A 14580-nucleotide genomic window follows, 5' to 3' on the forward strand; every position below is an offset into this window, starting at 1 on the left:
TTAGTAGTACTATAAATAATTTAAATTTGGGGCACTTGGGTGGCTCAGTCAGTTAAGCATCTGGCTCTTGGTTTTGGCTCTGGTCATGATCTCAGGATTCATGGGTCGAGCCTCACATTGGGCTTCACACTGACAGTGCAGAACCTACTTGGGATTCTCTCTCTCCCTCTGCCCCTTAACCCCCCAAAGTTAATAAAACTTAAAAAAAATAATTTGAACTTCATGGATACCCTGAAAGGGTCTTGAGAAACAAGGGGGTTCCTGGAACTTACTTGTTATAACCTATTTAGAAATCATGCTTCACATTTCTATCAAGTGTTGCTTTTCTTACAAAGTGAGGATGCTGAGGGCCATTTGAATTTAGAAGCACTAATTAGTACATTTACAAATAATAGAAATTCAATTTAAGCCTGTAGTTATCCCAAATATCTTATCAGTTATTTACTTATAATTTGTTTTTTTTTTTTTTTTTAATTTTTTTTTCAACGTTTTTTATTTATTTTTGGGACAGAGAGAGACAGAGCATGAACGGGGGAGGGGCAGAGAGAGAGGGAGACACAGAATCGGAAACAGGCTCCAGGCTCCGTGCCATCAGCCCAGAGCCTGACGCGGGGCTCGAACTCACGGACCGCGAGATCGTGACCTGGCTGAAGTCGGACGCTTAACCGACTGCGCCACCCAGGCGCCCCTACTTATAATTTGAAAATGGCATGTCTAATTTGAGAAATTCCACCTTTGAATTAAATAGCGAAACCGTATGATCTAGGAGAAACTGGAAAATATTTTAGTTTTCCAGTTTTGTGCTGGTCAGTTATGGAACATACACCATGGACAGTAATCTTATCTTTGTTTTGTTTTTTTTTTTTTAAGTTTATTTATTCGTTTTGAGAGAGGCAGAGACAGCACAAGTGGGGGAAGGGCAGAGAGAGGGGGAGAATCCCAAGCAGGCTCTGCACTGTCAGCATGGAATCTGGTGCGGGGTTTGAACCTATGAAACTGTGAGATCATGACCTGAGCTGAAACCAAGAGTCAAATGCTTAACCAGCTGAGCCACCCAGGTGCCCTAGTAATCTTACCTTCTGGTTTGTAGCTTTTCTGTGATTGGAGGGCTGGAAATAACTGTTTGGAATAAGATATTGTCGAGGCTAAGCTTGAAGTATAGAAAGTATGTTGAATAAAAACAAACACTAGATGATTCATGATTTATAAAATAGAGAAAGGATTATTAGTTTGAATGTGAAAGACGAAGCTTGAAATAAATTCCTTTGTTAATTTTTAATTAAGTCATGAAACCGTGATTATTCACAATGCAGTAGGTTTAATACCTGTTTAATAATTTAATATTACAGGTTTGATAGTGCTCTTCAGTCTGTGAAATCTTGTGTGGGTGGAAATGATGAACTCTCAACTACTTTCTTAGAAGTAAAAGGGCATTTCTACATGCATGCTGGTTCTCTGCTTTTGAAGATGGGTCAGCATAGTGATCTGCAATGGCGAGCTCTCTCTGAACTGGCTGCATTGTGCTATCTTATAGCGTTTCAGGTAAGCTTTTCCTGGTTTTGGGTGTAGTTGACATTTCACTGAGACTCTGTTGTATTTTACATGGAGATGTGTCCTGGTATATATTGAAAATACAAATAAATCTGTAGAATTGAAGTCGAAATAGTTTATTTGAAAGGTGAAAAATAAGAATATTTCTACAGTATTGGTGAGGTGAAACAGGTATGTTGATGCATTGCTGGTGGCAGTCTGTATTGCTTGACTTACTGGAAGACCACTTTGAAGAGTTTGATCTTTTTACTCTGCCATTTCTGGGAACCTGTAATAAGGAAATAATCTCAAATATGGATAAAATTTGATTCAAAAAGATGTGCATGCATAACTTGGACAGAAACTTAAGTAAGTTTTGGGGATGGTTACATAAGCTGTGATAGAAGAATGTGTTTAATATGTTAATTGAAACACATAATGTATGTAATATGTATATAACATTGGTGATATTATCTATAGTATATAACAGTATCTCTTCATCTTTGGAAATGTAATTCCTTTCTTTATACATAGAACATGACATGAATGGGGTGCCTGGGTGGCTCAGTCAGTTGGGCATCCGACTTTGGCTCAGGTCATGATCTCACCGTCCATGGGTTTGAGCCCTGCATTGGGCTCTGGGCCGACAGCTTGGAGCCTGGAGCATGCTTCGGATTCTGTGTCTCCCTCTCTCTCTGCCCCTCCCCCACTCAAGCCTTCTCTCCGTCTCTCTCAAAAATAAATAAAAATTTAAAAAAAATTTTTTTAAAGAATATGACATGAAGGAAAGATGCCAAAATGTGAACCATTATGATGATGAGATGCTGGCCATTAACCCTTCCCCAATCCATTTTTGTAGTTTTAATGTTTTCTTTAGTTAGCTAATATTCTGAAATGAAAAGAGATAAGCAGTCTGCTCCAAAATGCAAAGGGCCTGGCTTATAAGAATAATTGTTAGTTTTGGTGAACTATCTTTTGCTTGAGGGAAAGAAAAAAGGATTCACTGTACTTTTAGGGAAGCTTCCTCCTTCTAGTTCATATTATATAGATCTTTTTTTAAACACTGTTGATACTCATCCCACGATGTTAAGTGCTCCTGTTTGCTCAGCAGAAGCATTTGGGTTCATCAAGAATATATGTATTAGTGAAAATAGAGTGAAGCTAATGAAGTTGCTAATTTATGTAGGCACTAAAAGGTTCTTACGATTAATATTATTAAAGAATCTTCAAAGAAGTGAGTTATTTTTAATGGAAACTGGACTCTTAATTTTTTAAATATATATTTTTAAGTTAATGCAGTCAACTGTTTTAAACTTTGACCCTTTTTAGTGGTAAAAACTAAATTTCCTTCTTTTTTTATTATTTTTTTTAAAGTTTATTTTGAGAGGGAGAGAGAGGTAGGGAGGGGCAGAGAGAGAGAATCCCAACCAGGCTTCACGCTGTCAGTGCAGAGCCCAGTGCCAGGCACAAACTTGCGAACCATGAGATCACGACCTGAGCTGAAATCAAGAGTCAGATGCTTAACTGACTGAGCCACCTGGGTGCCCCTCAATTTCCTTCTTAAACCATTCACTCAAATCTTTCCTACAAGACAAAGACTATTATCAGTATCTTGAATATTTAGAAGTTTTTCTGCATATGTAAGCATAAAACACACCCTTTACTTTTTTTTTTTCTTTTAATGTTTATTTTTTGAGAAAGAGAGCATGAGGAGGGGAGGCGCAGAGAGAGGGAGACACAGAATCCGAAGCAGGCTCCAGGCTTTGAGTTGTCAGCACAAGATCCCTACGTGGGGCTCGAACCCATGAACCACAGATCATGACCTGAGTCGAAGTCAGGTGCTTAACTGACTGAGCTATCCAGGCACCCCTCCTTTCTTTACTTTTAAAACTGTTTTGCCTCAGTGAAGGTGTGCTTTATCTACTGTCTGACATTTTGCTTTTTTCACTGTTTTTCCATTGTCTCATTTCAGCATATAGACGTCCACTTCAGTACTTCTCTTTTACCTACTACACATTTCCATTGAATGGATAAATAATGGAAACCTCTTAGATGCTTGAATTTTATATTACCATGTGTTGTAAAGCTTAATTATCAAATGATTATAAGCATACAGAGGAAGTGTAGACTGGCATAGGAGTGCTTAAGGAATCCTGTCAGGCTAGCATTTTTAATGGTAGGATTTTCAGACTCTTGATCAAGGGAATGTTGTGGTTTTAGTAAGTGTATCTGCGTTTCAGGTAGGCATTACACAAAGTCTTTCTTGAAACTGTTTAATTTCAGATGAGGATATGTTGGCTTGGGATGACGTGACTGAGTGGATTGATAACTAATTAGTCACAAATGATAACTGTAAAAGGGGCCAGTTTTATGAATTGAGGTCAGTTTGAAAGCAAAATGAATTATATCACATTTTGTTTTTCATTTTGTGTGCTCTTCAACATCTTCAGAAACAGTTTGCCATCATGTTTAGAAAACTTATGGATAAAAGCATAAGTCTAACTAATGTTTCTAAAATTCAAAATAAGATTTTAGATTCAAGGAATATATTTTGAAAAATTAGTGTCGTTGGAAAAGTGATTGTATTCATACGGTTTAAAACTCTAGTGGTGTATAAGAGTATACCGTGAGAATTCCTTTCTACTTCTGTTCTTTCAGTCATTTTTTCTCTTCCCTGGGGGAACTAATAATACTCATTTCTTGTGAGTTCTTCAAGAAATGTTTTGTGCATATATAAGCAAATAGACACTGCCCCACTCCTACTTCCCTTAAAAAGTTACAGATAGATACATTCTGTACATTTTTATTTCCTTTGCTTTTTACTTTTTAAAACATTTTTTAATGTTTATTTTTGAGAGGGGGGGAGGGGCAGAGAGAGGTAGACACAGAATCGGAAGTAGGCTCCAGGCTCCAAGCTGTCAGCACAGAGCCTGATGCGGGGCTCAAACTCACAAACTGTGAGATCATGACCTGAGCTGAAGCCAGACACTCAACCGACTGAGCCACCCAGGTGCCCCTCCTTTGCTTATTTTAATGAAATATGTGTTGGTGGTATTTCCATGTTGGTATAGAAAACATAGCATGAGTATTGCATCCTCATTTGTTTTGATAATGGTTGCATATCATTCCATTCTATGAAGGTACTGTAATTTTGGGTTTTTTTTTTTTTTTTTAAACAGTTCCCTAAAACCACGTCATTAGGTTACTTTTACTTTCTTGCTATGCTATTTCAAATAATTCTTTAATGAATAACTTGTGGTATTTCACATGTGAAAATTTATGGGTAAAATAAATTCTTGAAAGAAGAATCAAAGTGTATTTATGCATTTATAATTTGTAGGGCTTTTGTCAAATTTCCAACTTCACAGAAGTTGCACCAGACCACTACCAATTAAGAAAGTCATTGAAATTTGAAAGCAGTTACTCTAACCACTCATGTATTGCTTTTAAAGGGCTATCTCTAGTAAGTGCCTGTTGTCTGTGACTGAATATTTTCAGTGATTGAACATTCACTACTTTTCAAGATAGCCCATTGCATTTTTGATAGTTTGGGTCTTAGTGCTTCCTTATGTGTAGCAAAAGTATTTTTCAGCCTGCTACTCATTGGTGTTTTTCTTTTGGTACTATTTAAAAACATTGAACTCATTTGTGAATGATTTTCTTAATATCTGAAGGGAACTATTGTATTTTCTTCATCATTTTTTCAGCTCTTCATAGGACACAGCTTGGAGTCCCTTTTCCTCTCTTGGCTGTACCACTTTATCCCAGTGGTGTCCCATATTATCCATGCTCTTTAAAAGCGTACTGTCTGTAGTGTGGCATTTGAAGGCGCTTTTATAGTAGAAAGTAATTTCTTGAATGTTAATCTTTGTAGACAGCTTTTATATATTAACTAAATCCTTGATTTCCCAGTTTATTCAGTTGAAAAACTGCTACTCCTACTCAGTTTAACCATTGGTTAATTGTTCATCATCAAAAAAGCGCTTTGTAACAGAAAGGAACATATTACTGTTAGAAATATGGGTATCACTAAATTAAGACTTGATTTTAAAATTATCAGGTTCCAAGACCAAAGATTAAATTAATAAAAGGAGAAGTTGGACAAAATCTACTGGAAATGATGGCCTATGATCGTCTAAGCCAATCAGGTAATGGTAACGTTTAATTAGTTTTATTTTAAAAAGAAAAAGAAATTACTCTGTTAGAGTACACCTTATGATAATCCTGTCTGTTTAGGAGATACTTTGCATAATCATTTCTCTTTGCCATCTTGGATGAGGGCGAGAGAGAACTAGAAGTGTCTCCTTCAGAAGGTAACAAATGTTTGATATTGTTTGCTTCTGGATGGAGAAACTTTTTTTTTTAATTTTTTTTTTTTTTAACATTTACTTATTTTTAAGACAGAGACAGAGCATGAACAGGGGAGGGTCAGAGAGAGAGGGAGACACAGAATCTGAAACAGGCTCCAGGCTCTGAGCTGTCAGCACAGAGCCCGACGCGGGGCTCGAACTCACAGACCGTGAGATCATGACCGAGCCGAAGTCTGACATTTAACTGACTGAGCCACCCAGGTGCCCCTGGAGAAACTCTTTAATCCCTCCTTTATCTAGTTGCTAGAGCCTCCATTTGATATTTTAATGAGCTTCTTGAACTAAATACTGATTTGCCAGCCATTTAACATCAGTAGGTTCTAAGATAACTGCTGTGGAGGATATAAAGGTGAAGTAATGGATCTCTTAAGGAACTGACCACACAGTAAAGAAGATAAAAGATATATACTTAACATACTGTTAGGCTTTTAGAATTTGTAAATTTATTTCCACTTTTGACTATTTGGGATGGATCTTAAAGGTCTATTACATATTATCTGGTTTTGCTGAGGCAGAAACTTCAAGATGTTCATATGGCCAGTGAATCAAGCAATGAGCTGAAGAAGCATAATGCTTTATATAGGAAGCAATTTTGATATAAAATTGAATGAACTTTGTAAAGAGCAAGTAGTAGTATTAAATTAAAGTTACTATAAGTTTTGTCTGTAGTTAGACTGTTGGTCAAAGCTTATATTGCTCCTCTATCCCACAGCTTGCTTTTTTGTGAGAGGTGGACTTTCAGTCCTTAAAGAAGTAACTTTGTATTTTCTTCTTATGTCTCCTGTCTGCCTTGCAAGGCTGTCATAGATGCTTTTGCAGGGTTACAGTTAGTAAAATGAACTGTATTTTAATGTCTTTGATCTGGGCATTCCTGAATCTGTCGCTGCAAATTTTTGGAGAGATAAGTCTGGTGGTAACCAAACCTGACTGACTAGCAGAATTATTTCACGGAGTGGTTTTTTTTTTTTTTTTTTTTTTTTAACAGCTTAATTGAGAGTAAATTCACATACTATATAATTTATATAAATGTACGACTCAGTGGTTTTTAGTATGTTCACAGAATTGTGCACCCATCACCACAATTTTAGAACATCTTCATCACCTTGCAAAGAAACATCATACCCATTAGTAGTCACTTCCCATTTTCCCCCAAACCCTCTAGTCCTGGACACCCACTCATATTCTATCTCTTTAGATTTCCTTATTCTGGGCATTTTTATATAAATTGAACTGTACACTGTGTGGTCTTTTGTGACTGACGCTTCTTCCACTTACCATAGTGTTTTCAAGGTGCATTCATGTTACAGCAGGTACGAGAACTTTATCTAAGGAGTGTTTTAAAAATAGATTCCTTACCCCAAACCTGTGGAATCAGAGTCTCTGGGAGTGTGGCCTGGAAATAATTATTTTTTGTTTTTGTTTTTGTTTATATATATATATACATATACATATATATATATATGTATATGTATATATATATGTTTATTTTTATGTTTATTTTTGAAGGATTGAGAGACAGAGCATGAGTGGGGGAGGAGCAGAGAGAGAGGAGGCACAGAATCTGAAGCAGGCTCCAGGCTCTGAGCTGTCAGCACAGAGCCCCATTAAGGGCTCAAATTCACAAACTGTGAGATCATGACCTGAGCCAAAGTCAGACGCTTAACTGACTGAGCCATCCATGCGCCCCTGGAAATAATTGTTTTTTAAAAGCTTTTTCAAGGATGAGTCTTACCAGCTAGGCTTAGAAATTGGTGTATCAGATCAGAGAATTTGAGCTTGGCTCTGTTCTCCTTTGGCCACTTAAATGACACACTTTCCATCTAAAACATAAATACTTTAAATACTTTTGGCATTTTTCACATACTCTCCTCTTTCCTTTCACTCTGGCATGTAGATATAGTTAACTGTTAAATTTGTAATCTGTGTCCATTTTTTGCTTAAGAACCCTTTTTGTTCCGTTGTGGTTGCTGGGTTGGAGGGTTAGCTCTGAGGTAGTCATGTTTTTTTCTCCTTAGGGTATATGCATGAAACTATTGAGAGATACAAATAAGAACAGTCTTTTTTAATTGATGGTAATAATTTGTTTTTCAGGACACATGCTGCTAAACTTAAGTCGTGACAAGCAAGATTTTTTAAAAGAGGTTGTAGAATCCTTTGCCAATAAAAGTGGGCAGTCTGCTTTGTATGATGCTCTGTTTTGTAATCAGTCACCTAAGGATAGATCTTTCCTTGGTAAAGATGATATTGGAAACATTGCTGTGCAAGCACCAGAGCCTGATGATTTGGCTAGATATGATGTTGGTAAGTTGTTATCTTTTTTTTTTTTTTTTTTTTCAACATTTTTTTAATTTTTTTTTTATTTTTGGGACAGAGAGAGACAGAGCATGAACGGGGGAGGGGCAGAGAGAGAGGGAGACACAGAATCGGAAACAGGCTCCAGGCTCCGAGCCATCAGCCCAGAGCCTGACGCGAGGCTCGAACTCACAGACCGCGAGATCGTGACCTGGCTGAAGTCGGACGCTTAACCGACTGCGCCACCCAGGCGCCCCAGTTGTTATCTTTTAAAGTAAACATTTTGTATTTTAATCCTTTTATTTTAGAAGAATAAAAGCAGAAAGAAATAAATTGCTCATAATCTCATTACTCAAAATAATGACTTAATATTTTCCTGTATTCCTTTGAGGTTTTTGGTGGTATAGGCAGGTATGAGGGGTTGGTAATGGTGGCATGTTTTTCTTCTATACTTTAAAAAATTTTTTTAAATGTTTATTCATTTTTGAGAGAGAGAGACAGAGCAGGAGCCAGGGAGGGGCAGAGAGAGAGGGAGACACAGAATTCGAAGCAGGCTCCAGGCTCTGAGCTGTCACCACAGAGCCCGATGTGAAGCTCGAGCTCACAAGCCATGAGACCATGACCTGAGCTGAAGTTGGACGCTTAACCGACTAAGCCAGGTGCCCCATGTTTTTCCTCTAAATAGTTGTTTATACTGTACATATGATTATTTTCACTCATGAATTCCCTCCCTGTTTATCTGTTTTGGTAAATGCCACTTTTAATGCCAGTACAATCTGTTGTATGAATTAGCCATAATTTTCAGGCCAGTTTTTTGTTGTTCAGTATCTAGGATGTTTTCAGTTTGTTCACTGTTAATATATCTCCATTTCACATTTTCCCATAGAGTTGCCTAAAGACAGAATCACGGGGGTAAAGTTGATGAATTTTAAATCTCTTGCAAATTGTCGTATTGACAGAAGAGTTGTACCTCTTTATGCTTCCAAAAGCTCATAACTTTTTCAGTATTAAATTTCTTGTAGAAGAGGGGTGTCTGGGTGTCTCAGTTAAGGGTCCAACTTCAGCTCAGGTCATGATCTCACAGTTTGTGGGTTCAAGCCCCATGTCAGACTGTGTGCTGACAGCTCACAGCCTGGAACCTGCTTTGGATTCTGTGTCTCCCTCTCTCTCAGCCCCTCCCTCGCTTGCGCTCTGTCTCTGTCTCTCAAAAATGAATAAAAATGAAACAATTTTTTTTTTTAATTTCTTGTAGAAGAAAAGATCTCTTTACTATTCCAAGGGATTAATGTAGTGGTATCCCATTGTTTTAATGACTCTTTACTGAAAGGAAAATCCATTGTTTCAGGATTTTTTATTGGGTGGCTTTTGTCACTACAGTGTTTCATTGAGTTCTGGTGAGTACCTTTTTTCCCTTAGATGGAATTGAAAAGAGCTTTCTTCATAACTATTGTTATTAAAATTCCTAGACAAAAAGTGTGAATATCCTTAGTAAGAAAATGAGACTCTGCTTATCATAGAATTTGCCCCTGTTTTGTTATAAGTAATTGGCGAAACTGATGGCACAAGCAAAATTTCCAAAACCTCAGTCCAGTTTTTTTCTATTTCAGGTGCCATTAGAGCACATAATGGTAGTCTTCAGCACCTTACCTGGCTTGGCTTACAGTGGAATTCACTGCCCACCTTACCTGCAATTCGAAAATGGCTAAAGCAGCTGTTTCATCATTTGCCCCAGGAAACTTCAAGGCTTGAAACAAATGCACCCGAATCAATATGTGTTTTAGATCTTGAAGTAAGCAAAGATTTTAACAAATTAAATATTTTGTGTTTTGTTTAATTTTTTGCCTAATTTAAATTGATTTTTCTTTGAATAAACCAGGTATTTCTACTTGGGGTGATATATACCAGCCACTTACAAATAAAGGAGAAGTATAATTCTCACCATAGCTTCTATCAGCCTCTTTGCTTGCCACTTCCTGTGTGTAAGCAGCTTTGTACAGAAAGACAAAAATGTTGGTGGGATGCAGTCTGTAATCTAATTCACAGAAAAGCAATGTAAGTAGTAAAATAAAAATATTCCTTTAACTTACTGCCTAAGTTTTTAACTTAAAAACCTATTTAGTTTAAAAACTTACTGCCTAGGTATCTAACTCTCATGTGAAGATTGAGTTTAATTCTCATGTGATGATTAACATACATGTAAGTTTTGAAATGCATGTTTATAAATCAGTTTTATTAAATAAAACTTTTTTAGACCTGGAACCTCAGCAAAATTGCGACTTGTTGTTCAGCATGACATAAACACTCTAAGGGGCCAGGAAAAACATGGCCTTCAGCCTGCCCTGCTTATACATTGGGCAAGATGCCTTCAGAAAACGGTGAGTTCGTTAAAGTGTAAGCATTTTTAAGAACATTATGTAATGTTTAAAAATCATAAACTTTTCACTGAGTCTTTTAGTTCAAAGAAACAGTATCAGCTTGTTCCTGTTATGCTAGGTAAAGTGTATTTTTTTAATCTTGCCACGAAATAGTTAACAGTTTACATGTAAGTACTTGGAACAGTGCCTGGCATAGTAAATGTTACATAAGTATTAACTGTTCTTATTAGTAGTTAATAATTATGTTAATGATAATTATTATCCAGCCTGAAATTTTTTTTTTTAACATACCAGTAGCAGAAGGCTTTGTAGGTTAAGACCAATACAGATCTTTGTAAATATTTGAAATCTGTTTTGTGGCAAGGTTAGTTGTAGATGTTTAACTCTGTGACTAAACTGTGACACTTACAGAATGGTTGATTTGGGCTATGTAAAATGGCAGCTTTTAAAGTTTATTTATTTTGAGAGCGAGCGTGCATGAGCAGGGGAGGGACAGAGAGAGTGTGCAAGAGAGAATTGCAAACATGCTCTGTACTGCCAGCACAGAACCTTATGCTGGGTAGAACCCACATCATGAGATCATGACCTGAGCCTGAGATCATGACCTGAGCCTGAGTCGGATGGTTAACTGATTGAGCCAGCCAGATGGCCCTAAAATGGCAACTTTAAAAGAATAGATTGGGCTGCCTCATTAGGTAGTATCACTGAAAGTGTTTAAAAGTTGGGTCTAGAATGATCACTGGTATCAAGATGGTTGGTTATTCCAACATTTAGAGAGTGAGGCATATGACTTTTGAGATTCTTTTTGCCTTGATTTGAAATTTTAACCACTTGTTTAGACCATTTATAAAGGAATTTTTAGATTCTGTTATTTGTGTTCCTTAGGTTGTGTGCTTCTTTCTATTTTAGGGCAGTGGTCTTAATTCTTTTTATGATCAACGGGAATACATAGGCAGAAGTGTTCATTATTGGAAGAAGGTTTTGCCAATGTTGAAGACAATCAAAAAGAAGAGCAGTATTCCTGAACCTACAGACCCTTTGTTTAGACATTTTCATAGTGCAGACATTCAGGTAATGGAGGATCCCTTTGTGAATGAACTGGAGATGTGGATTTCTAGTTTAGAAACAAAGAAATGGAGGTATAAACTGCTTAAATTAATTGCCTGGCTACTTGATCCTTGTCTTGTTTTCAAAATCCACTATCTGTTGCAAAACATGGCAGAAAAGAGGGCTGAGCTGTTAATTTCATTAGAAATTATCGTGTAAAATCTTTGGGGAATCACTTGGGTTTGATATTCTGGAGAGAGGCAGTTGGACTAAAAATTACTAAATGTGTTTAGGCATCTGAAGTTGGTGAATACGAGGAAGAAGCAAACATAACATTTGCTATATTGGATGTAGTTAATGGAAATATAGAAGATGCCATCACTGCTTTTGAATCTATAAAAAACATTGTTTCTTACTGGAATCTTGCACTGGTAAGTAGATGGTGGTAGGTGAGTTAACAGTGTTTTGTGTTAAAAACCTAATTTTTTCATAAGAGCATTCTTTGGATAGATTTTTCACAGAAGAGCAGAAGACATCGAAAATGATGCCCTTTCTCCTGAAGAACAAGAAGAATGCAAAAATTATCTGAGAAAGACCAGGGACTACCTAATAAAGATTTTAGATGACAGTGATTCCAATCTTTCAGTGACCAGGAAGGTAAGCTTCAGGCTGTTTGTACTTTCTTACTGTTGATAACTGGTTAATAAGTGTTTTATGCTTTGCTTTTATATATATATTAAAAATTTTTTTTTTACTTGTTTTATTTTTTACTTTTTAAAATTTACATCCAAAATAGCATATAGTGCAACGATTTCAGGAGTAGATTCCTTAGTGCCTCTTACCCATTTAGCCCATCCCCCCCCAACCCCTCCAGTAACCCTCTGTTTGTTCTCCACATTTAAGAGTCTCTTCTGTTTTGTCTCCCTCCCTGTTTTTATATTCTTTTTGTTTCCCTTCACTTATGTTCATCTGTTCTGTGTCTTAAAGTCCTTGTATGAGTGAAGTCGTATGATATTTGTCTTTCTCTGACTAATTTTACTTAGTATAATACCTTCCAGTTCCATCCATATAGTTGCAAATGGCAAGATTTCATTCTTTCTGATTGCCGAGTAATACTCCATTGTATATATGTACACCACATCGTCTTTATCCATTCATCTGTTGATGAACATTTGGGCTCTTTCCATACTTTGGCTATTTGCTGCTATAAACATGGGGGTGCATGTGTCCCTTAGAAACAGCACACCTGTATCCCTTGGATAAATGCCTGGTAGTGCAATTGCTGGGTCATAGGGTAGTTCTGTTTTTAGTTTTTTGAGGGACCTCCATACTGTTTTCCAGAGTGACTGCACCAGTTTGCATTCCCATTAATTTTTTTTTTAACGTTCATTTATTTTTTGAGAGACAGCAACAGAGTGTGAGTGGGGGAGGGGCAGAGAGAGAGGGAGACACAGAATCTGAAGCAGGCCCCAGGCTCTGAGCTGTCAGAGTCCAACGTGGAGCTTGAACTCATGAACCGCGGGATCATGACCTGAGCCGAAGATGGCCACTTAACCAACTGAGCCACCCAGGCACCCCTGGTTTTATATTTTGATAATTTCAGAAATACTCAGTAATATACCTATTATTAATGCACAGAACAGTGTGTGTGTAAATGTTCAATTAGCATTGCTCTATCTTAGGTGTGGTGTTTTTTAAACTTGGGAACCTAGCTTTTTATTCTTAACAAAAATACTTGTTAGGGAATAAAAGATTTCTAAGGCAGAACATTTATTTTTGTTACCTTGGCAATGTACTCAAAGTAAATATTGCAGCCTAATGCCTTGCTGTTAATGAATTTTGCAGTTAAACATTTCACTGAAATCAGAAATAGTTGCTGACACTTTCAGATTATTTCTCCTCCTCTTTACCTTTGCTGTGAACTGTCTTTTTTTTCTTTTCTTTTTTTTTTTTTTAACTATCAGCAGTTTTAGACTGTCATGATGTTATTAACTTTAGTTGTACCCAACTTTCCAAGTATTTTGTTGATTAATTCATGTTGCTGATCTTAAATTAGGATTGATATTGTCTGGTGCATTCTAGCACCTGTTTCTCTCTCCCCATTCAAAATCAATAAAAATCAGTAGCTTATTTTGTTCATGTGGGAAAATCTTCCTAAGTTAACATTTCTCTACCATTATTATGGCTAATAGCAGGGGTAGATCTATCATACACTTTAGAATCAGAAGACTTTACACAGCAGTTTCACCTATGTTCCTATGTAGAGTGGTTATTATACAAGAGTGAGAAAATAGAAGCACATCCGTAAGATAAAATCTTTGTATTTGTTTCAGAGTTGTTTATTTTTGCAAACTTGATTCATCCCTTTTGTTTTTAGTTGCCTGTGCCGCTGGAGTCTGTAAAAGAGATGCTTAACTCAGTAATGCAGGAACTTGATGATTATAGTGAAGGAGGCCTGCTTTATAAAAATGGTTCTTCTCGAAATGTAGATTCAGAAGTAAAACATTCTACACCATCTCCCACCAAATATTCTTTATCACCAAGTAAAAGTTACAAGGTAAGTACAAAAAAATGAATTACTCCATTGCAGAATATATTTCTATTCTAAATGTTTTAAATATTATTTTGTTACTTTTTTAGTATTCTCCCAAAACACCACCTCGATGGGCAGAAGATCAAAATTCTTTATTGAAAATGATCTGCCAGCAAGTAGAGGCCATTAAGGTAGACCACTTAATATCTCTAAACTGTGTCTCTTCTGTTCCAAGATTTCTTCCTTCACCACTCCCTCACATCTTTGTAAAGCCATTCAAAATGACCCTTTGCCATGCTACGATAGAGTTATGCTTATTGTTTTGCATACGTCTACCTTGACACTTAACCATATTTTTCCTATGTTTTTAATTATAATTTTTTTAATTTAATTTTTTAAACTTTAATTCTAGTGTAGTTAACATAGCATTTAT

At 36.6% G+C, this 14580-nt stretch overlaps 1 protein-coding gene across 3 annotated transcripts in view; it reads left to right on the forward strand.

The window, feature by feature from the left end:
• The window catches only part of LOC131485295 (E3 SUMO-protein ligase RanBP2), an 83701-nt gene that overhangs the window by 34208 nt on the left and 34913 nt on the right, over nucleotides 1–14580 (forward strand). For all 3 annotated transcript variants that reach the window (XM_058684606.1, XM_058684604.1, XM_058684605.1), the window contains exons 7-17: nucleotides 1350–1542; nucleotides 5591–5678; nucleotides 7992–8201; nucleotides 9800–9981; nucleotides 10069–10244; nucleotides 10444–10567; nucleotides 11477–11638; nucleotides 11908–12045; nucleotides 12125–12271; nucleotides 13992–14171; nucleotides 14255–14338. In XM_058684606.1, the coding sequence (XP_058540589.1) occupies nucleotides 1350–1542; nucleotides 5591–5678; nucleotides 7992–8201; nucleotides 9800–9981; nucleotides 10069–10244; nucleotides 10444–10567; nucleotides 11477–11638; nucleotides 11908–12045; nucleotides 12125–12271; nucleotides 13992–14171; nucleotides 14255–14338 (1684 nt within the window). The remainder of the gene's footprint in view (nucleotides 1–1349; nucleotides 1543–5590; nucleotides 5679–7991; nucleotides 8202–9799; nucleotides 9982–10068; nucleotides 10245–10443; nucleotides 10568–11476; nucleotides 11639–11907; nucleotides 12046–12124; nucleotides 12272–13991; nucleotides 14172–14254; nucleotides 14339–14580) is intronic.

Source organism: Neofelis nebulosa, chromosome 9 (genome assembly GCF_028018385.1).
Source record: "Neofelis nebulosa isolate mNeoNeb1 chromosome 9, mNeoNeb1.pri, whole genome shotgun sequence".
Taxonomy (NCBI): Eukaryota; Metazoa; Chordata; class Mammalia; order Carnivora; family Felidae; genus Neofelis; species Neofelis nebulosa.